A 23,745-nucleotide genomic window follows, 5' to 3' on the forward strand; every position below is an offset into this window, starting at 1 on the left:
TGCTGCTCAGCTCAGAGCTGACTGTGCTCTGGCATCTCTTAGTTGTCCTCTGCCACCCCAAACATTTTGAGTTAAACTTCGGGAAAAAATGCAAATTGAACTAAAGAAATTGATATTTATAAATCTGGCTGTGTTGTGTGATTTTTTTTGCATACATCTGCCTAAATTAGTATATTTTGCTCGTCTGACATTTTATTTGAAAGGGAAAAGGTTCACCATGTGTGTGTACAGAAAAATCCACTTTTTGGCCATTAAAAAAAGGCCTGGATGAGGTTCCATGCCAGGTTATTACATCAAAATAATTAAAAGAAAATACAGAGTAATATTAATTATCTGTTCTTCTTCATTGACTTTGCAGGGAATATGAGAAGGAATAATCAAAATGACCTGTTCAATACACAGTTACACAGTTACACAGTAATCATTAAAAAAAATTTAAAAAAACTTAGACAATCAGTGAGTGCATGTTGAATGCAACAAAAACACATCAGCTTTTTGTTGAAGTTTCAGCATCATTTATTGGATCCAGAAGTCCCTAAACAAAACAATAATAGTCTGAAGGTGAGAATGGATTCCTTCTTTCCAGGGCTTCTGAATTTTGTGGTGTTTGGCACAACGAAGCACTGTCAGGTTTTGAAAAAGGGCTGCTCTTCAGTCCATTAAAATGCAACCTGTGAAAGGCCTGAAAAAACGAGAAGATTCTGGTTCATGCGAAATGTCAGACTCACAAATGCAGTAACCCTGACCGGCTAAATCAGAGCATGAATATAATTAAAGGAACTGTCTCTGGGGCCACGAGCCATGAGTTTCGCTATAGAACTGCTATGGACCTGGTGAGAGTTACGTCCACAGGAGGAATGTTCTAACCCAGTAGTTATATTGTAATTAATGAATTGCACTCATATCCTTGAACTAAATCTTCCATTAACTGAACAATTGGGACTTCTATAATATTGTTTATTGGAGAAACAAACCATTCGAGCATAATTAGATATTAATAATTAATTTCCCTACATATTGATGGAGACAAATTATTTGAGCTCATTTTTCCTACAGCAGACTTGACAGCTCTGACGCACATGTGCTGCTGAACAACTAGCCGTGCTACGGCTACAAGCTACAGGTGATTTTTCAGGCCAGATCTATCTGATGGAAAATCCGACCAGTTTCTCACTCCCCTGCCTTCCTGTTATACGATTCAACATTTTTTTTTGATGTGATACTGGATTTGTGGCATACTCTACATGAATCAGTACTGGATCGGTGCCATCTGTAACCGAAAGTGCTCATCCTGACATGACCATCCCATTACCACACACTCCCATTTATTAAAGTTTACCTAGTTTAAGTTTATCTTTGATGGCCCAGCAGATACAGTAGTGCTGCAGGAGCTGCTGAAGCAGTTCCTTCTCATCCAGAAATTCCAGTCGCTCTATCCTGCAGAAACCAGGAAAGAGCACACAGGTGATACACATGCAGAAAAGGTAAACAAGGCATGGACCTGTGCTACTGTGCATTCCCGGGATGACTGCAAGACCCGCTCCGCGAGACCCGCTCCGCAAGACCCGCTCCGCACTCATACATCTTCAGCTAAAGGACACGTCACAGCTGAGGCTGCTTATATCTACCCATCGGAGCCCAACCTGGCCACGTCCTCCTGGGGCAGCATGCCGTACACGGTCATCATGTCCAGAGCGTCGGCACCCTCCCAGCCCGCCGCCAGGAAGCGCTCCTTCTGCAACACAGGCCATACTTCACATGAGTCTCAGTTATTCACAGGAAGCTACACGTTTATTCCAAGTAGTAAGCTCAAGCTGCAAAGAAAACCTAAATAACGTTTCAATGGTAGAAGCCACAGCATGTAGGGCAAAGAAATCTCAATGATAACATTTTATGTTATTTAATATCAGATATGGAAAGTTCACATGCATATATAGTGTATACATCGATGAGCCGAAATATTATGACCACCCTTTGACAGGAATAACATTAACTATCTTGTAAAAACAGTATATGTCAAGGTCTGGGCCTGAGATGCCTGAGCACGGTACAGAGCGATCACACTAGCCAAAGAACTGACTTTTGGGGATCAAACATGCTCAGGCTCAGTATAGATCATACACCCCATAAGTACCAAATGTTGTTGCCATCTGTTGTTTTTACAAGATAGTCAATGTCATTTAAATCACATGGGGTAGGTTAGTCATAATGTTTGGCTCATTGGTGTATATCAGAACAGACTGACGGTGCCTTAATTTAAATTATTTCTTCATAAAATCATACGAGAGTTTACCTTAAGCATCCATAATATCATTAGATATATCTATTTGAATCTAAAACGTTCTATTTTGTGCTGCTTAATGCTCCATTATTGGCAGCCTCCCTGCTACAACCTAAACACAGGAAACCAGAACATTTAACAAGATCAGTCTTGACGCAATGCTGCACATTTGGACTATCAGCAGTGAGCTGGTAGGAAGCAGAGCAATAACACTCATCACAGGCCTCCTACAGTCACCCGAAGTGGAAGAGCCCAGTGACCCTGACTGGAATGACTTCCTCCTCAAGGTTTTAACAGGGTCAGCTGACAGGAGAGTCTGGCGGGAACTGTTGGGTGCAACTTCGCTGGATTCGATTTTTCTGTGGTTACAGGGCCTTAATGCCAGTTTCTGTTAACATGTTGTTAAACCCCTTTGCTAGGTTAAACCCTGACGATGATTCTTTCTTGTAGTAAATCTCCACAGCGCAACTGTCGGCAGGACCATTACTTAAAGCGACTAGAATCCTCAAATGTTTCATTCCCATCATATTTCTTTATTCCAAAGAAATTTTACAACGTAAATAATTACTTTCCTAAACTTCATCATTCCTGTTATCCTTAAATGGGTTATAAACTAAGGTGACCATGCGTCCTTTTCTTTCTGGACTTGTCCTCTTTTTCGGGACCTAAAAATACCTGAAATGCCTGGGATTTTGTTTTGTTTCATGTTGACATTGATTTTCTACAGTCAGAATACTTCCTGCGTGCATATTTGTGTTGCTTTGATGTTTCTCTTTTGCGCCCTGCCCTCGGTGTTCTCATTTTTACTAGGCTAAATATGCTAATCCAAAGAAAAGATGCAACGCCTTAGCGGGAAATTGTTGCACAACCAACACAGTCATCAGGCACGTGTAATCGTTTGACAAAAGAGGGGAAGTCCTACACTCTTGTGGTTGACCCGGACACCAAAGCATTAAGATTCCAGCGAGTGTAACACACCTGCGACTCCAGGGACCAGCAGGCTTCCACTCCTGCTAAGTTACAGTGGCGTCTCTGCAGGTTTTCAATCATCACCTGCCCAAATCGGTCGTTCATGTTCACCTGCGGCGTACAGGCATGAGCCCAAGTGAAACATCATTCACAAGCACAACCGTCTCCGTCCCAGTGATGCCTGGTCCTACCTGCTCGTAGTTTATGAACATGGCCGTGTGAAAGGTGTCTGAAGCCCAGTGCACCAGCTTAGACGACTGCTCAGGATTCATGTATACCAGCACGCACTCGGACAGGAATAATGCAGGCAGTCTGCGGGATGGGAAACCAGGCATATCCACAAAGCATTAAGCATTTCATAGGTTACATGCATGACTAACTGGCAGAAGAGCAGGAGGTATTTACACCATAAACAGTGAAACAACTGCCTTTTGCCCTTCAAACCCAGAAAGAAACTAATGCCATCTATGTTTTCGGGCTGTGAAACCATGGTCAAAACTGACAGATGAGTCAACATCAGTGTTACATGTGTAGACAAACAGCTTAATTTTTACTGCTCTACAGTTAACTTTCAACAGTTACAAGGTGTAGGCAGACAATGCCAGAATATGGCATCTGGACATGTTTTTCATAACCACCCGTCCAACCCAGGGTTGTTGAGTGTATGTCTCAGGAAGTAGAGGGCATATGTCTACACAATTTAAAGGTGATTTAGAGATATGAACCACATGCCTTTGAACAGTTGGGGGGGAAACCAATGTCAATGTACACATCACAACCCGTGGTGTGGGGCTACAGGCTACCCACTGAGCCATTTATGAATGTTCCACACCCAAAATGTTCAGATCAATGAGAGCAACTTACTCAGGATTTAGCTGAAACTTCTTAAGCTTGTCATTGACACTTGCAAGGTCTCTGAGATCCGCACCGATAATACAATATCTGTCCGAGTCCAGGCTGTGGCCATCTGCAATACACATACCACAGAATAACTGGGAAATGTTTAAAATACAAGGACACAATTTTTTGGAGACATTATAGAAATAAAACTGTGGAGAATGTTGAAAAAGGAGACATTAAAAGTTAATACCACACAATGTCATTTGCCTTAGTGTAGCTAAGGCCAAAATGCTACCAGTTATGGCTTCTTCTTACCAATTAAAAGGGTATCTGTGGAGTGGGTTTCAATTATAGGTTTGGACAAAGGAGGTTTAGTCCTGGCAGAAATGAAAAAAAAATTAAGAAAAAGTTACCACTCATATTTTTCTGACACACAGGGCTATCTTCATTCATCACAATACACAAGGACAGCAAAGCAATGTTCAATGCAGGCTTATGTTCAGAACTGTTAATGGTCTTGCTGTTGTAACTTTTCCCCACTACACTTCCATGCCCACACCCTCAACTGACCTCTTTTCCAAAGTTTTACGAGTTCATGTAAAATAGTCCATAAAAACAAATAGGTGTGGTCTCTTTAAAATGACTGAATAGGCACATTTTTGTATCTACATCAAAGAAAAAAAGCATTAACCCTAAGGTCACAACTTTTACACCCATTTAAGGAAATACATTTCATGTTTTCAATTAAATTGTTGATATCTGTATACAATGTTACATTTAAGACAATTTTAACTGGTTCCTGCAGTCAAAAATGCATTTGAACTATGTGTAATAAAGGGAAAACCATAAATTCCTTACTTTATGTTATGTATCTTCCTTGCAACAACCATGGGAAAGTCAACCTCAAAATACTTTTTAGGCAAGAGGCTTTCGTCCTATTAATTGAAAAGCAACACATCGTAAAAATCCAAATATTGCTGAACACATTGTTACTGATTCCACTTTAGCACATTTACTTTGGTTTTCAGTTTATTACATGTTCTGATTTGCAGAAAACGTATTATTCTTTATAGATGAATAACAACTTTTAAAACTATGCATACCTTCAACTGCCAAAAAGTAGTGTCCAGTCCAGCGCCAAAATTAACAACCTGACAGTCACACGCGGTTTTCCTGAGAAAAGCATGTAGGAGGAAATTCATCCCCTGCACACGAGCATAGTATCCTGAAAACGTAAAGCATGTTCAACACTGGCCAGTGGCAGAAGTTAAAGAATTATCATCCTGCATTTAAGGCAATGCAAAATTCCAGTGAGAAGGCCTCACATGTGCAGTAATTCCTAAGTGACCACAAGAGGGCAGTTGAATGCAGTGAGTGAGTCACTGTCACTTTATCATGTATAAATGTACTTATGTCATTATTGTTTTCCTCTATCCTTTACCTTTAATAGTATGCTATATTGATGCTAGTTGTTTGCTTTTGTCAGGTTAAGAGCACGTAACTCAAAAGAATTAATCGCTGGTTAATTTAAACGAATTGAAGCAGTAGAAAAGAATTCAACTACTGTTACACACATAGAAAGAGTATTTGTGGTATGCAGGGAAATGCATGGGAGATGAATTTCAAGTTAATAGAGTGAGTATATGACTACAAACATTGTAACTAATTTGACTACAACTAAATGTACCCTGAAAAATAATAAGCATACAATTTTAAATTTTATTTATGACTTAGCTAGACATCTGCTACTTTGCAGTATGTTGCACTGCAATGTACTTGGTTAAATTTCAAATTAAATACGTTTCCTATTAAAGATGGAACATAGCTTGCAGGACAGGGCCTCTGCATTTAGAGGAAGTGATTAGATGTCATTGTTGACATACAACAACGAAATGTGTCCTCTGCATTTAACCCATGTGTCACATCATGACATAGCAGAGGCAGCTAATTCAGCACCCAGGGAGCAGTGCTTGGGGGCAGTACCTTGCTCAGGGTAACTCAGTCGTATCGTGCAGGCCAGGGATTCAAACCAGCAACTTTTTGATTACAAGTGCATGTCCCTAACCATTAAGCCACCAATGCAATGCAAGCAATGCCTCGTGCATGTGAAAGTATAAACTCCTAGTATGCATCAAGGCAAAAGCTGCACACTGGTTAGTCTCAAAATACTTTTAAAATTGCTTTCCAGAGAAAACAGAGCCACATAAATATGGAAATAATCCCAGACAAATATAAGAAAATAAGTAAATGCGTAATTTATTTCTTGGCAAAGCAAAGCAAACATAAAATTAAGGCAAAAACAAAAACAGGAAAACAACTAGAAAAAGATGTAATCTGTAAAATGCACATGGTCCTCTGAGACCTCAGTTTGGGTACATTTTATTTAATTCCACAGTTCTGTAACGGCTGCTCTAGTATGGGATGGTTTCTGGAGTATTGATATAGTAAAAACTTGCCTCTGTTGATTTCCGGAGCCTTTCGTTCACCGATCTGCCTGACAAAGTACTGGATATATGGGTCCTTCCAATAACCTTTACTGGTGGCAAACCTGTAAGTGAAAAAAATACTTATTACCATACTGTGCAAAAACTACTGACGATATCGACGGTATTTTATTCAGACAAAAAAGTTAAATAACTATGGTTCCCAATGCATTTACATTGTGTTGGAAAATTACATCACACATTGCCTTTCGTTTGTGATAAAATCTAACTAACTTAGAAGAACTGCTGTTATGTATGTTTACAGATTCGTAAATTCGCAGGCAATTAGTTGCCTAGACCACAGGAAAAAAATAATAAAGAATACAGCTAACTAACTACCTTTTACAAATTGATGCATCGTCACAAGTCGCTCTCACTGCTTCGTCGGCAGTATCAGAGTCTGTAAAAGGCTGTCGGGCTGCCATCGTCTTTTACATAAGACACAAAACGTTGTTTACAAAAAACTGCTATACCGGTAGAGATATGGCATATGTAACCAGGTTAATAATCTAGGTTACGTCCCAGTTGAATAAGGAAAAAATACTCAGTTATTGGTCAAATGTTCGACTTTATTTTTTCATTATTTTAATTAAGTTTCACGGAATAAACTAATTATATCTATATGATATAAAACAAGTTCTCATTCAAAATCACATTTCACATTAGCAACGAATAACATTACACTTGTAACATATGATACTGTAGCTACTAGGTTTACCAACTTCCGCTTCCGGTATTTTCTGACAACGATGCACCCCATTGGCTGTCAAGTATTCCCACGAAACAGGAAGTGTCGCCAGCATTGTCGTCAATACAATCCTCAGCAGTCCTTCACCGACCCGAGCTCGTTAAGCCGCACGTCGCTGCTGAGGGTTAGGTTTGGATGACACAAAAAAATGACAGTACTACCACGTAATATGGTATTAACTTTGATCATTTAAAGGCAATTTTGGAATGCATTATTTTCGGATATCTGATTTAAGTGATTGTTTCAATTTCAGTACAATTATTCATTTTAGCTAACGTTTTCATCCAAATGAACTTCTAGTAAGGGAAAAGTTAAAATGTATGTGCACGCCCTGGGATTTGAGTTCTATTCTAAATATTCTACTTGTTAACCCACAGAATATGCATATACATACATACAAATATATAATCAGCAAGAGTATACTGTATGCATACATTATATATATAGTCCTGCCATAAATTCTCTTCAGCGTAGTTTTTGTATTTGTGTTGAACGTAGGATGAGAATCTGCATGTTTGCCAAACCAATGAGATGAAAGTGAACTTAGTACCATTTCCCAGTAAATCCCCTTTGCCGTGATAACTGTGCAAAGTTGTAGGTGTGGTGACACTATGGAATTTGACATTTTATTGACGTGATTAAACGCCGCCTTTCACGCAGGCGACTAAGGTTCTAGCCTCTAGCAAAGTTGCTGAAATGAATCATATTAAATTTAGTCTGTAATTGTGGCAATCTCAGTTTTAAAATACATGGAGCGTGACTAAAAAGAAAAGAACTATATTCACTTTTTTGGGTTTGTTATACACTTATTGTTGTTGCTTTCATAATTAATTTTCCTCATGACTATGTATTTACTGGAATAGTAATCATCAGAAAATAACCAAGCAGACATTCCAGCTGAAAATGTGTCTGTCGCCTGTTGTAGGGAGATAGACTTCTACATATCGAGGCTATATATTATAGTAGGTATAGTGAAATTAACGCTGATTGGGTAAATAAACAAACATTACTTCTCAATAAGGTATTTGCAGTTTTATCCTTTTTGTGGTTTCAGTTACAAAAACTCGAGCAATTGATTGAGCCGTCAAAGCAAACAGCTCGTACTGTACTTCACAAACTCTTTGTAATGCGAGCATTGCATTTAGGCTACTTAGATTGTAAGCAAAGCTGAGAATGGCCTCTCTGCATATTAGTTTAGGGAAGTGCACAGTGCTTGTACTTCCTGCTATTTAACCGCTAACGGTATCGACACTTGGTGGAGGGTTTAGGGCTGTAGTTTATTTATACGGCACACTGTCGTTATATGCAGAAGTTAACTGGCGATCCAAAGCGAAACTGCAAGGCAAGAAGAAGGCAGGGACGCGAACTCGTTTTACCGTAAAAGTACAAAAAGAGCTGCGGTTCCAGCGGCATTAAAGACAAAGGACGGCACATTTAGCTTCTCGGGGCTGGTTAGTGAACTCGGGGATATAACAAAACCAGCTAACCTACCTGTGTAGGCAGCGATCGGACAAGTTACGCAGATACGAGGGTCAACTGTTGCAACTGATGAGGGACGCGGGGAGCAGGGATCTGAAGAGTAAGAAGAGGACGCATCGGGACAGCGAGAGAAGATGAAGAAGCAGTTTAATCGCATGAAACAGCTCGCTAACCAAACTGTTGGCAGGCGAGTATGAATTGTTTTATGAGTTTGCTTATGGCGAAGGGGGTAGGGAACGACAGACTTGCTCTACTTCAGTTTTATATCTCGTTGTGTTTTCGAGAAGAATTGATAATAACTTGGTTTTGAACCACTTCCTTTTAAGTGGCTGATCAGAGTAGCGTAGCGGTAGTATTGTTTTGATAAATAAAATAAATCCTTTGTATGAACGCGTACCCGCTGGGATGTCTGAAGCGTGTATGTTTTACGATATAATGCTCGGATCGATTCGTTGTAAAGTATTATGGTTATACCTGGTTCGGCTTGACAGCTGTTGATGCGAGCTGTGTGTAGGGGGTGTCTTTTATTAATGTCATGGCAGGAATACTTAAACGTTTAATCAGCACTGATTGATTGATTGATTGATTTTGGCAATGTTTTTAGTTAGTGCAGAAGCATAAATTCGTAATCTCAGAATTTACTCTAGTGTGTTATGGCTAATGAAAACCTATAATTATGTTCCGGTTAGAAGGTCGTTATTGAATTCAGGTCTTTATTAATGAATATCACGAATTGATGGACTTTGGCGGTCACACTGCAAGACCTTACTCTTTTTACATCAGAAAGGCATGTACGTCTTCAGGGGAGTACTGGTAATGAAAATAATAGTATGAATACGATTTTAACTATGTAGTTTCCTAATAAGTGGGCTTCATTTACGGGTCCATTTAGAATAAAAGAGGAATGCCTTATGCAAAATTACACAAGATGTTCTGGGCAAAAGTTATTGCACGAATCTTTCCATCACATGAGCAGAAAGTGTTACTAGCCGACGACTGCATGCAGATCTAATCAAATCAATATCTCAAAACTATACTAAACACGTTAAAACGCACAGTAGTGCATTGTTGGCACAATAATTAACAGCGAGACCTCGATAAAGTCTCCCCTAAGGCTAATAACGTAAATCATAGTTCTTCTTTGTCCACATTTCCTTGTGCAGTTCTTCGTTGTTCTTTCTTTTTGACAGCATGCAGTTTAGATTTGGACGTTCGATATTTCCTTCTGTTAGCATTGCGCAACCTTAATGGTAAATGCATGTAAAGACTTGCTTTTGGATGGTTCACCTGAGTCAATGCATTTTGCACGAAGCAGTTTTGTATAGCGTTTGCCTGTCTGTTTTACAAAGCTGGGGCATCTTGAGAAAATATGGATGTCAGCTAGTATTTCATTTTCCCCCTCTTTCCAGAGCCTTTGCCTTTGCACAAATGTATGGGGGGGGGAGAGGTGGGTGGTCCTGCAGATGAGTGGGGAGCCATTTGCTGGATTATGAGATCTGTGTAGTCTAGTTTTACTTGGATGCGGCGCCCAAAGGAAAGGACTAGATGGCCGTGCTCAGTGAGAACATCTGGATTCTTCATTTCCAGTGTCCCCCTTAATCCCCATTTTCCCCTCAGCCTTAAACCAAAAACACCGATGACATGTTGCGGATAGTTGGTGGAAGGAATTAAAACAGCAGTGCGTCACCTTTGCCTCATTGTGTTGTTTATACCAAGACTCTTTGGTTTAATTGAAGCTTGGCCACTGTTGAATCTTGGGGGCACATTGTACAGGCCCTGATGTGGTTTTGGTGGGTGTAGTGGGACGGAAGCCGACGGTGGAGGATGGTAGGCAACAGCACCTCTTCACTGCGTGATGTGAATGGAAACATTGGGTGGACGGTGCACCCCCCCCAACTCCCTAGGCTCCACAGTATGATATTGTTTGATCAGATCTCCGTACTACTTTACAGTTTGCATAAGTAAATTCCCCTTGCATTTTTCAAGGTGTGGATGGGATAACTTCCGCATGTCTGACCCAAGCAAACTGATTGTTCTTTAAAGATAGGGGAAGGAGCACGTGCAGTTGAGTAGATGGATCATACAGATTTCAGACGAAGAACTCGAAGGGTTTCAGTGTCAGTTTCGCTTAAATTTTCACTGTACGTAATTTGTATCATTATGAAATACATTTACACAGAAACTGTTGGTGAAACTTTTGAATATGATATAATCCATTGAAATGAGGACCATTTAGCAGTAAGGGGAAAATTGTCATATTATAAATGTGTCCTGCACAAAAGGGCACAGATGAATTCTATCATATTTTTATCATTTTTGCTTTGACAATTTATATTTTTTTCACTGTAAAGCATGCTGCAAACAGTATAAAATTGTGATTTTGTGTCACCACAAATAAAACCACTGTCCTTGTTTTTGGAGCTTTGTCATTGCATGATACATTTTAATTCTACAATTTTACACTAAATTTTTGGGCCATCCTCAAAGGATCAGTTCCCCCTATGAGAAACTACTCAATAAAAGGCATGTGGTGCATTAATATGGGAAATGTCTGTAGACGCAGTTATCATCTTTGGTAGCAAAAAGAAAGAGGAACATCAGTAAATTTTCTGGAGTAGTTGCACTTAGCTGGCATTATGATAGTATAAAGGGAAATGAAAATGATACAGCACTAATTCTCAGAGACGTCTAAATGCCATTATAATTTATATTCTTAATGATTGGTGATAGTTGTAATTTGAATAATGACACGTTAATAGGAACACTCCTGTTCCTTTCATATCCTGTTTTACTGTTGTATTTAAGTGTTCTCCAGTTCCTAGAACTTGCAGAATTTTCCTCTCTTCCTGGCTCTACTTGGTAAAAGTGCAGACTTTGAAAAGCAGGCGCAGTAATGCAGAAAGCAGACCTGATTTGCCCTGAGGTTGGGGGGTGGGGTGTGGGGGGTGGGAGTGAATTGCCGCGAGCCTCTGGGTTCCTGCAATTGTGCCGGTCACTTGGTCAGGGCTTGTGCTACTCAGAGGAAATCACCACTCATTTTGCTCGCAAAACAGGAAACTGCACTAGGGAATGAGGTCACATTTCCAAGGACAGATTGATCTGATTTCTTGATGTTGGTGGCTCGTGCTGTCCATGCCGGCCTGTTCTGGAAAGTGCCGCTCTTTAACAGGAGGGTACATGTCTGGCTATCGCGCATATCATGTTTTTTATTTGGTTAATGAACTGTTTTATATATACCGCATATAGTTCTGGAATTTTGAACTTACTAATCTCTTTGCACAATGAATATCTGTTTTGGGTTTTATGTTAGCTTGAGTAGATATTTTAGGAAATCAGGGACATGGACAACATGTATAAAGAGGTGTAATAGTTTGGTATGTTTGTAGATCAGTGATCTGCTATAGAATGTTTATAACTTTTTAAACAGTATTGTTGTTATGGATTAATACATGTAAGAGCAATAATCTTGGGACTGTATTGTCTTTTTCATGACTGATATTTGTAGCTGCCGCAGGAGAATGGATTCAAATGAGTTTTAGAATGTTTTTGTATTATAATCCAGCATTCACAGAGAAGATCGTAGATATGTCTTCAATTACATGTTTAATTCAAGTGTGTTTATGAAGTAGAAATTGTCCCCATCGCATGTTTTAACACCTAATATTGGTGCCAGACTTATTATTTAGTTGTAGTTCTTAATACTCAACTCCTGTTATTACTTCTGGCGTTACTGCCGAAATTGCAGAAAACAAACAGAACAAGATTAAAAAAATGAAGTTAAAATGAAACATCTTAACTTTTCTTGAATTAACAAGTCCTGGGTGTCTTGTAATAAACTCAGCCACAAAATGCCTTTTTAATCGTTAATTCATACTTAGGATATATTTTGCAATTTACTGTAATACTGAGATGCTGCTGATGTGTTTTTCATTGACTTTCAGAGTTATTTACAGGGGAAAAAAATAAACGTCATTTACGAACCACTTTTTTTTTTTTTAAATGATTACCATCTGACGACTTCTTATTTGGTCACAGATCCATATAAAAAAATCCATGAGTGATGAAAATGAGGGATTGTGGCATCTTGACTTGCCCTGAACATGACTTGATCTGATCCGAAGGTTGTCATGAACTGTTTTCTCTTTATTTAGGGAGCTCTGCAGTACCTATCACTATCAGTAATGCTAAAAACCAGCTAATGATTTAATTAAAGTCCCCCTCCCCACCTGAACGTATGGCCATACGTGTTCCCTACTGTTAAAGAGCAGCACCTTCCAGAACAGCCCCCAGACCTCACGGCTTCTCCCTTTGATCACTTAAGGAAGCCCTTTCTTAGGCCATACCAGTCTGCCTTTAATAGGAGTCAGGTTACATGTTCTTACTACTAAATGAATTCACAACCATTTTCCCAGCACTGTCCTGAAATCTAATAAGAACATAAGAACATAATTGAATGATGTGGTGCGTACCTTCTGTCTAACCTGTGTACCATCGTTATTAAAGGGGCAGCAAAACTATGTAAAACTGACACTGTCATGTAGGGCTCCTTGTGCCTTAATGGGGAAGTTACCAATATTGCTCATTTCTCTTGGTGCGTTCTGCTGAATGTGCTATGGAACTGAAACCTGTCAGATTTCAGTGCAAAATCATTTTCACTTAACCTGTGTTTTCTTGTTGTATTTTTTCTGCTACACTGTGAGAACAAATTTAAAGAGAAAATCTGATTAGATGCTGTATGTAAACAACAATCAAATCATTGTATTATTAGTAATTACTGATGTTTTGTTTGATAAGCCCGTGTGTTTCCTTTGTTGCCCTGCAGCTGAAACACACAGTAACCTTTTATGTCCCTTAGTTTGCGTTTTCCGCAACAATGACACCCGCTGTAGGGACCAGCTGCACGGGGCTGCCCGGCCCTCCCCAGCTCACTCTGTGGAAGCTCCTGCCGCTGAGCCCCGCCGATTAAGACACAATGTCTCCATGGGCCGCTTTGTGCCGCCGCCGCCGCTGCCGTGACAGTTCCGGAATCCTCGGCACTCCTTTCTCTCTGGCTGGGTTTGCTCACAGACTCCCTGGCCCCGTTTGTTCTAGCTTGCCACTCGAAATGACCGCTGTCCCCCCTTCTCTGTCTGTCTATTTATCTTTCTGAAATCACTTTTGTTCAGCAGGGCAGCGCAGCCTGGGCACTGAATGGACAGTGTTGTGTTCTCGGGTTTTGATATGTTTAGCTTCTCGGCAAACGAAAAGAGGAGCCGTTTGTCTGTCTCTTCCCCTCTCTCTCAGCCGTTGCCTCTGCCCGCTGTCGCATCTTGAACCGTCTCCTTGCCCAGCCTTCTTTGGAAAGGGCAGCTCTTACATGAATCCGTCGTTTTGATTGAGCTGTCAGTTTGGCTGTTATAGGGCAGGTCCTATGTCCATTTGATCACATCAATAACATTGATGAAATCTTATGTATTTCTACCATGTAAATTAATACATTACTTTTGGTGACTTGTCTATGTTCATGAAAAGCTATGCTGATGCAATCATTGGTACCAAGCTCTGAGGTTTTTTTGTGTATCAATATGTGTGTCCAATGCTGAAATTGTCCTAGACCTCCTTGTTTGATCAAACGTATAATGTTATAAGTTTGCCATCATCCTAGAGTAATACATTTAAACACCAGAGAATTAGCAGCCCAAGATGATGATTCTGCATAGTATATGTAAGTCCAACTGAAAAGTATATTCTCATTAAGAGAGCTACTTTATCCTTCCTGTTTATTTTGTAATGCCTTTCATTTACAGCCTTGGCATGACTGTGCCAGGTGGACTCAGTCTGAAAAGCCTAAAGAATGCTGCGTGTGAATTTTGTTTTTATGTTTTATCCACTCAGTACATCGTAGCTGAGCACAGTGGTGGAAAATGCATTATACAGTAACCCCAGCAGATTCATGGTGTTTTATTTGATCCTGTCTGTTACCAGACACCAGCACAATGTGAAGTGCACATACAAGGAAGCTAAAACAGAGTGTCTGTGTTTTAATTCAGCAGCACTTCACATTGAAATGAAGTCTGATAGCTTCTTTTTTTGTACTTGCTATCAGAATTGCGGTGCGCTGCACTTGTCTGGACATGAGGAACAAGCACATTTTTTGAGCGCAATACAAAATAAAATAGAAACGTCCTGCTTCATTTTCACCATTTTACGGAAGACTTTTTATTCTTGATCACTTCATATAAATTTTAAAACGAATTTAAACAACGTAGCGATGACGTACGACTGTTTGTAGTCGGACCTGGTCCTCGCTGACTAGTTAGCTATTTTCTGTTTCCTAGCAACAGTATATTTGTCCTGCTTCTTTGTGGAGGGGAGACTATATGCATTTATTTGTTAAAATCCTTTTTAATGCATGCTGTTTTTAAACATTCAGTAACTGTTTCACTTGTGTACAATATACCTTTTGGGGCTTCTTTCTCTGAATTGGTTGAAAAATTTTCCCCTTATTTGTTTCATATGTTGTTTATATTTGCAATGTGCTATTTGCCTCTCTTGTTTGTCACTTTGGACAAAAGCATCTAATAATTATAATAAAGTCCACATTTATATCAACACAAAACTAAGAAAAAATAGACTAGAATGATACGGTTAATATAATTTCTCTGATCAGAGGAAAGGAAAATAAAGGAAAAATATCTTGCAAATCGATGCATTAGTCCTCTGTTTGTGTCATAATGGTGCTCTTCCCTGCTATTCTAATTTGGTCTATTGGAACATTGGGTGGCTAGTAATGGAATTGCCATCTCTTCATCAAGCCAATTAACTGCAACCACTGCATGTTTTTCCAGTGTCCTTCATTTCTTAGGCCTACCTCTGTTGAATGAACATTGCAGTGTGAGAGAGATGCACATTTATCCGCTGATTTATGACACAGATCATACAAATGATGGGGAGGCCTGAGGCTGGCCCCTTTTGATTAAACAGGAACTTCTTCATTCATCAGCAGGCCATTACAGTAATAGAACATCTTTGCATATTCCCCTAATAAGATGCAATGTCAGCTTCCAAGTGGTGTTTTAAGATTGAGCACCATGCAGTTGTTAAGGACCGAAGATCTTTACAACCTGCTTTCTTCTTGAATGAAATTAGGTACTCCTTACCTAATTCCCTGAATAATTTAACAGAAAATGCATGAATTCATTCAGATAATCTGACGGTGTATCCTGCATGCTGTATGTTGAATATGTACTGCATTTTTTTCCACTTAAAAATGCTGGCGATATCGCTATGGTTTAGTAATTTGCCGTTGCTTAAAATTTATTATATTGCTTTAGGGCGCATATTCCTGGATGCTTTTCAGAAACTGTAAAGCAGTTTGATGAATAATGAAATATAACCAGTCAGACTTAGCACTGCCATCCAAAGTAGCTGTTCGCATTCCTGCGTTTCTGGTTATAAGGTTTTTGTTATATTATAAAAGTACAAAGATTAAAAAAATCACCTGAGCCTGAACAGCCATGAAACACAAACAGTGCACATGTGTATTTTTATATTTGCATATAAATTGCTCGTGAGAATTTAGGCTTCCTTGTTGCCTTTGTGCTGACCCGGGGCGGTGTCCCCACAATAAAGTTTGCTAAATACTGTAGTATAGAGAAAATATTACCATAATACCACCTAAGCCTACTGCTGAGAATAAAAACATCTGACATATGTGGCTTTCTGTATTCCTCTTCCGTTTCTTTAATAAAGTCTTTGAAAGTCCTTTTAGGGTGTGTGTTTATGCCTGAAATATCTTTGCCATAGGGTGGGATTTCATTGTTCCTGAATGACGCATAAATGTCATCTTACTGTATCAGCAGTTGTGCAAAAGTTTTTGGGAAATCCCCTTTTCTCGGAATTTGACAAGAGTCGAGGCAGAGTGCTAACAGGACCGTGATGGTCCCTTAATGGCCTAAGTATTGAGATTTACGTCCGCATACAGTTGAGGTGCCCTTTCGGCCTTGCGATACTCAGTGAGCTAGCTCTCCATAATGTTAGCATTTACACTGACAGCCATGTGATAGTTAGTTGGGAGAAAAATAGGATGTGAGCTAGCTATGTTAACTGGTACATATTCTCTTACTGGTATACTTAGTAATACATGTTGATGTGTGGTTTGAAGAGGTAATTTTTTCATGCATTAAAAAATCATTGAATTGTTGATTATTGTATTTGTTGACTATTTTACCTGCATATTCTATTGACAAACATGTCATTCCCCTTTCCTTTGGGGAAGGGGCCTGGCTGGCGTTCATAGTCATGGTTGTAGTTGCATATGAATCCTTTCAGGGACTTGTGCTCATTCGTACATCTCAACATCTGTCACACAGCTCTGGAAGGTTTTTTTTTTTTTGTTCTGCAACTAAACTCATTTGTTGATGTATGGCTTTCCTGAGTTCCTAAAGTCAGTAACTACAGTTGTAGCATTGCTGGTTTGATTGGAAGCAGCTGTCGGCCCCTGTTGTACAGTGATCAGCTCTGGACAAGGTAGGCCTTTGCTTGATGTTTGAATCAACAACCTCGAACAACCTATTTGTATTGATGTTCAACTCTTCTTACTTCCATAAATGTACAGATCTGGTATATATGTCTAGTTATTACTGGAATCCAAACCTGTGTGCCCCCTGCCTCGTGTCCTGTGCATCTTGGGATAGGCTGTAGACTCAGTGTGCCCCCTGCCTCGTGTCCTGTGCATCTTGGGATAGGCTGTAGACTCAGTGTGCCCCTGTTCTTATGGAAGATGGATGGACATTTGTTTATTTAGAGGGTGAATTAATTTGTTCAAAATGTCATTGGGATTACTGAATTTGTTACACACTCTTATCTTAAAATATTAATTTGGATTCCAATGAAGTTTAATGCAGAAATTTGGCAAGATACCTATTCTTCCCGAGGCTAATTCTGCCATGATTTGATAAGGTTATGAAGGGGGGGGGGGCAGTGTGTGGCTCAATGGGCCAAGCCTCTGTGCCTGTGGAAGGTAACACCTTTCAAGAAATGTACAATTTTCGTACGTTGAATTTACGTTAACGTGTACTTACAATACAAATAGTAAGTGAACAATTTTCTAATATTTATGTAACCATTAGCGTTCCTATCACGTATTGACGGGGCACGGACCGGGGAAGCAGGGACTGGACGCAAGGGTTTAATCAAAAGACAAGCAGGACAACGGAACGGGCAGCAAACTCAAAATGACGTTAATGACCAGACTCGGGAAACATACTTAAACGCAGACTTGAATACAAAGGACTAATGACAGCAACTCGAAACAGCTGATGATGTGGGGATTCCACACGAGGTAGATTAGGGGGCGTGGCACATGGGAGGATCGGACAAGCAGGTCATGACAGTTCAAAAGGGAAGAAACTTTGCAAATGGGATTCGATCTTGTAAAGGTACAGTACAGTATGTACATAAAAAGCAACGCAGATGTGCGAAAAAAATCGCGGGTGCAAATAAGTTGGATCTGTGAATTCGCGAATCACGAAGCGCGAATGCACGAGGGCTTACTGTATTCAGATTTGGTGACCGTGTAGGTCATGGGAGATGCTCAACTTCACTTTCATGCTCATCAACTGTCTCCAGTCTAGCTGTGTGTTTTGGTGCATTATCTTCCTGATACAGGACACTACTTTCAGGGTACAATGTTTGAACTGCTGGGTGAACATAGTCCTGCAAAATAGTTCTGTAGTCCTTGGCAGTGATGTGCCCATCTAGAATAAGCAGTGGGCCTAGGGAATGATATTGTAGCGTAAACCATCACTGATCCACCTCCTTTCTGCACTCAGGGTACACAGTAGTCCATGTGGTAAGCCTCTTTGGGGCTTCTCCACACTGTAACGCTCTCAGATATGGGAAGGACAGTGAAGATGAACTCATCAGAGAACAATGCATGTTTCACGGTGTACGTAACCCAAGATTTGCACCGTTTGCACCACTGAAGCTGATGCCTGGCAGGAGTGACCAAAGGTTTGGCTATAGCAGCCCAACCATGAATATTGACCCAGTGAAGCTCCCAATGAATACTTTTGGTAAAAACAGGAAAGTCAAGGTGCACATTTAATTCTGCAGTGAGTTGGGCAGCTGTGGTTTTATGTTTTTTGGATACAATCTGGGCTAATACCCAGACGTCCCTTTCAGACGGCTTCCTCTTGTGTCCACAGTTACTCCTAATGGATGCCGACATTACCCTGGATACTGTGGCTCTCGAAACACCAGAAAGATGTGCTGTCCTGCTCACAGACATGCCAGCGAGACACATCAATTTGTCCACTTTTGAACTTTGATTTATCTCCCATTAAGCAGTGTAGACTGCAGTGTTTTATATATAGCTTTGTTATTGCTCTGCTAATTCAACCTTCATACTCTGCTTTTACTGACGGAACGTGCAGTGAAGACTGGCCATCCGGCCGCACATATATAGGCGGGAAACCTCAAACATTATGCAGACCAGTGTTTCTGTTCCGTTCTCCAACCCCTGTATGAATGTCTGTCATGATGAGCAAGTCGGAGTAGGCGAAAAGAGAATTTCCCCAGTGTCATTGAATTAAACTAAAAATTAAATTAAATGTTCCTCCTCTTTGTGGGCGGAGTGGTGGCCCTGAGGCTAAGGATCTGTGCCAGCAATCGGAAGGTTGCTGGTTTGAATCCCATGAATGCCTGGAGTGATCCTACTCCGTTGGGCCCTTGAGCAAGGCCCTTAACCTGCAATGACTTTGTCCTACGCATGACGTTAATCTGCATCCAGCCCTATAAGGAGGTCCTCCAACATACAGGGAAATTTGGGGGCTGGTGGCAGGATTGGGACTCCAGCCACTGAGGGGAAAAAAAAAACTCATACTGGTCCGCGAAACTAGTGTGGTGCTGAGGTATCGGCCGCCACATGACTGCACTCAGGTTCTCATCCCTAAGGTGGTCCGTCGTGCGGTGGTTGCGGCAGTACGCTGTAATCAGCATGCGCTCCTTACCTCTCTCTTTTTGCTATAGTGGTATAATCTAAGTGACACTGTCACAGTAATACAAATGAATTTTCCTGTCATTTTGAATAAAACAGGTAGTGAAATTTCTCTACAGGCTTTCAATCTGTAAAATTGTTGGTTTGTGGTTATTTCTGTACGCATATTAATAGCTGGGTGATGCAGCCTGCAGTGCTTCTCACTCAGAACAAATAAGGCAAAGCAAATGGTACCAATATGACAGCGGCATCCCCTGTGAAGTAGCGTAAACCTCTACCTTGATGGCACCCTTTGCCACTGTGCCATGTCTTGGCTGCCCCACAGGTATCTTTATAAACAAGGTGGTGTAATTGTGACAGTGTGGCATGGTTTGCGGTTAGGAAGGGCTGTGGGATTTGTGTATGACTCACGTTCATAAGCTGTTGGCAACTTCATTCTTCGGTTTTGCTGAATGTGTCATATTTTGGGTAAAGGGTAGCTTAGGCGATGCCGTCTTCTGGATGGGCTGTGTTCAGCAGTCTGTGTTTATCGGAGATCCTACGGCACATGTCAGATCGGGGCGGGTGTTGAATTTGACATGATGGTCAAACTCCCATTTGGCCCCTATCAGGAAAAAGCCACGTCAACAACCCAGGGTACAACAGGCTAATCTCCCTTGCCATAACCAAAGAGATAATGTTGTGTGACACACTTTTTTTTAAATGATGGAGGGATAGTAAGGGATAGTCATCCATCCATCTTCTAATAAACATTCCAGTACAGGGTCACATGGGGGCTGCGGGGGGGGGGGTCACCCTGAATGGCATCTCCAGTCCATTGCGGGGCACACACACCCTCATACTGAAACTCAGTATGGGAAATTTAGGGATGCCAGTTTTCTTAACTGCATCTCTTTAGGGGGGAAAACCCAAACGAACTCCACCTTCGTGGAACAGAATTGGGATCCACCCCAGTGCTCCAGTTATTTTTAGCTAACATCCATATTTACAGTTGCTCAGTATGTTTTGATACCATTTAAAGGTATGTTTTGTCCTCTTCTTCCTTTCACTGGGACAGGGTTGCCAACAATTAGACAGAGCCCTTAGTTGTGCTATCAGTCATATTCAGTTGTATCATCTCCTCTACAGGAATCTACAGGAAGTTTTTTTTTTTTTTTTTTAACTGCACAATGCACAATGCTGCCAAATTTATGAGGGTCCTTTTAGCGTGCAGGATAATGTGCAGGGAAATTGACATAGACCAGAGTGTCTCAGCCCTTTCTCTGGAGACCAAGGGTGTAGGTTTGGTTTCAGCATTGATAGGGACTAAACCAGCCCTGAAGCCCCCATCCCCTTGAACACAGGGCACTCCTTCAGTATTAGTAGGGACCTGTCTCTAGTGACCATACCCAAGTTTGTGCCTTTGCTGGAGACCCCTGGCTGTCTCCCCTTTATGACTCTGCTAGCACAGACCCCTGGCTGTCTCCCCTCTATGACTCTGCTAGCACAGACCCCTGGCTGTCTCCCCACTATGATTCCCCCTGGAGAGGGGGAACCACAGGCTAGTGCAGCTAATACATCAGTTGTTTGGCCGAATGAATGAGTGAAATAAGTAGTTGTGACCTGCAGGTATTTGTACTTGGGCCTGAGTACTTTGGTTTAGAACCAATTTTCCACATGGTGATGCTGTGAAATGTGTATTACTCATATCTGGATTATGACATTATTTAACCTGTGTTTCCTTATTTGAACAAATATTCAGCTATTTTTTAAAGTTGTTTTAAACTTAAACTTCTGCTTCCTTTTGCTGTATCTTACACTTGTGAAAATGAAAATGTAGCTTTGTCTATCACGTCAGTGCTGCCCTTTGAATAAATAGATGTGAAATCCAGTGCTATTTCTGTACACGTGACTGAATTCTTCTAAAACTGCCACACTGGGCCATGTCACCAGAGCCCCCAGCCTCTTAAAGCTTCCCTCTATCATGGGTCACAATTAGCCGACCGCTAAGCGCTGCCGCACTCAGTTCCCTACCGACATATCTCAGTTCCTTAGCACTCTCTTGCATTAACTGCATATCAGTAATTGCATTGAATAGATTGCATATAGGCTGCATTGGCTAGAGTGTTGATGTAGTTTTAAGTCGACGACCGGTATAAAAGGCTTGGCAAAAAAAAGAGACTTTGAATGTAACGCGTTCTATTTAACAAATTCAGAAAATCAACTGTGATCACCTTCAAAATAGTTCCCTCCTGAGTTGACGCACCTGCATACCATGCTGCCAACGTTCAAAGCCATTCCAAATTGACTTCCTCAGCTGCTGCTCGAATACCCAACCATCGGGATTTTCGAATCACACCTCGCACTTTGTCGTTGTTGTCATCGATAACAGCTGTGCGTGGACGACCTGGGCGATCATCATCTTTCACGCCTCCTCTTCCCTCCGAAAATCATTTGTGCCGTTCAGAAATGCGTGCACAAGACATGCAATTTTCTCCGTAAGCCTTAGTCAATAATTGAAAAGTTTCCGGCGCAGATTTCTTCAGTTTAACAAGAAACTTGATGATAACTCGTTGTTAACATGTACTATAGCCATTTATTTGCCTAGCGCTCTTGGTTCCTATAGGGTTAGTCTTGGTCTTGGTCTTGTTGTTTTTGTGTGTCTGACCTCGTAGATGCGGCTGTCCACTGAGCGGCAATGTGGCCTCACACCCACAGGACTGTGGGGTCAGTTATTCCTGTCTGCTTGGGCCTTCTTAAAGGGCCATGGTCCACAGTTCCAAGGCCATGGTCCTTCTAGAGTCTGAAGGTACCTTTGAATCTCTCTGTCCACATTCCTGCAAATATGTACGTGTGTGGGAGACTGTCCTGCTGTGTAGGAGTCACTATCACTCTGGTAAACATGACCAAACCAGTACGAATGAGTTTGTGAAATATGTTTGGATTTTTTTTTAATTGGTAATTTTCTGTGTTTTGTTATAGTGGATTTCAGTTTGAAACCTTTGAAGCCTTTAAGTTCAAAAGCAGTCTTCCTACTTTTAATCTCTATTGCCTAAAACGGTGTCAGTGTCCTGGGTTGGAGTGGCTGCAGAGAAATCAGTCTATCTTTGAGCACTGTCCCATAAATCATGAAAAATATGATGATTATTAGGGTTGTGTTTCAGGCTATGCTTCAGCAATTGCATGGTCACGAACATTCTTGCTGGAAATGTCGCATTTTCCTCTTTTCTTGGCAAAGCAGTCAGATTCAACTTAATAGCAAAAAATGGCTTCCAAGGCTCATATGGACATGGTTAAGCTCTCAGAACTGGTCAACTGATGTCTAAAACACAGTCCCCTTAGTTTCCTCTCTAAGTTAATGCTATCAGTTTCGCTTGCTGTATAAATAGAGAAGTTGTGAATCTCACTGTGTGACCAAGCAATTGCGTTAATAACTGCATGTTAATAGCCTAGCCTATATTAACTACAGACTTCAAATGGCTTGGCTGTCTCTAGGCTAAACAGGTGCTGATCACTGAAAGCTTTATCTCTGCTTCCTTCATCAGCAAATGTCAATTCTAGCAAACTCTAAATGGCACTGTCTTGTGAGGAACTGTGCCACTCAGTATTGTATGTTGTTTGTATATAGAAGGAAGGACCTTTGTCATTTCTCTGTATTTTCAAAGTGCTTGTGGGTCTTTGCAATGACAAACTGTACTGCCCACACAGGTTATAAATTCAGTTTGTCAAAGCCCTTGGATACAGTTTGTTAGGGGGATATATGTAGCATCCTGAACTAAATTTAACCAGCAAGAAAAAACTCACTGTTGCAAAACTCAACTTTCTTTTCACAGCTTTCATATTACGTACAGACAGTGTTGTGTTCCAGTCCTCCTTAGTTGATTCTGAGTCAAGACCGAGTTTAATAAGGGGGCGAGTCCAAGACCACACAGAGTCATTACCGGAGCCAAGTAGCCCAGTCTGAGTCCAGGAAAACACAAGTTCTGTT

General features: G+C 40.8%; 2 protein-coding genes across 9 annotated transcripts in view; one reads left to right on the top strand and one right to left on the bottom strand.

Annotated features, from left to right (window-relative positions):
* Positions 1 to 492: 492 nt before the first annotated feature.
* Positions 493 to 8,947, bottom strand: lcmt1 (leucine carboxyl methyltransferase 1). Of its 5 annotated transcripts, none has more exons than XM_023809261.2 (13): positions 8,813 to 8,947; positions 7,296 to 7,439; positions 6,913 to 7,001; positions 6,547 to 6,638; positions 5,194 to 5,315; positions 4,949 to 5,025; positions 4,406 to 4,467; positions 4,115 to 4,217; positions 3,442 to 3,562; positions 3,260 to 3,361; positions 1,644 to 1,735; positions 1,340 to 1,437; positions 493 to 682 (listed from the first exon to the last, which is right to left on the bottom strand). In XM_023809261.2, the coding sequence occupies exons 2-13, from the start codon at positions 7,374 to 7,376 to the stop codon at positions 660 to 662; spliced, it is 1,062 nt and encodes a 353-aa protein (XP_023665029.2). In that variant the 5' UTR covers positions 7,377 to 7,439; positions 8,813 to 8,947; the 3' UTR covers positions 493 to 659. The 5 variants fall into 5 exon arrangements, with proteins under 5 accessions (XP_023665029.2, XP_023665032.2, XP_023665031.2 ...); XM_023809264.2 differs by having other exon boundaries at positions 7,292 to 7,439; XM_023809263.2 differs by having other exon boundaries at positions 7,296 to 7,436; positions 8,813 to 8,943.
* LOC111842544 (rho GTPase-activating protein 17-like) overlaps positions 8,848 to 23,745 on the top strand; it is a 37,571-nt gene continuing 22,673 nt past the window's right edge. For all 4 annotated transcript variants that reach the window (XM_023809256.2, XM_023809259.2, XM_023809258.2 and 1 more), the window contains exon 1: positions 8,848 to 8,987. In XM_023809256.2, the coding sequence (XP_023665024.1) occupies positions 8,935 to 8,987 (53 nt within the window). In that variant the 5' untranslated portion in view covers positions 8,848 to 8,934. The remainder of the gene's footprint in view (positions 8,988 to 23,745) is intronic.

The sequence above is a fragment of the Paramormyrops kingsleyae genome, chromosome 5 (assembly GCF_048594095.1).
Source record: "Paramormyrops kingsleyae isolate MSU_618 chromosome 5, PKINGS_0.4, whole genome shotgun sequence".
NCBI classification, from domain to species: domain Eukaryota; kingdom Metazoa; phylum Chordata; class Actinopteri; order Osteoglossiformes; family Mormyridae; genus Paramormyrops; species Paramormyrops kingsleyae.

Bases quoted from the DNA above. Each gene is read 5' to 3' on its own strand.
- lcmt1 (XM_023809261.2), bottom strand. From the start codon at position 7,376: ATGCTGGCGACACTTCCTGTTTCGTGGGAATACTTGACAGCCAATGGG. The intron at 5,316-6,546 runs GCAAGTTTTTAC...TTACGTTTTCAG, and splicing joins GGCTCCGGAAATCAACAGAG to GATACTATGCTCGTGTGCAG. The intron at 1,736-3,259 runs GTGTGTTACACT...CCTGTGTTGCAG, and splicing joins GCTGGTCCCTGGAGTCGCAG to AAGGAGCGCTTCCTGGCGGC.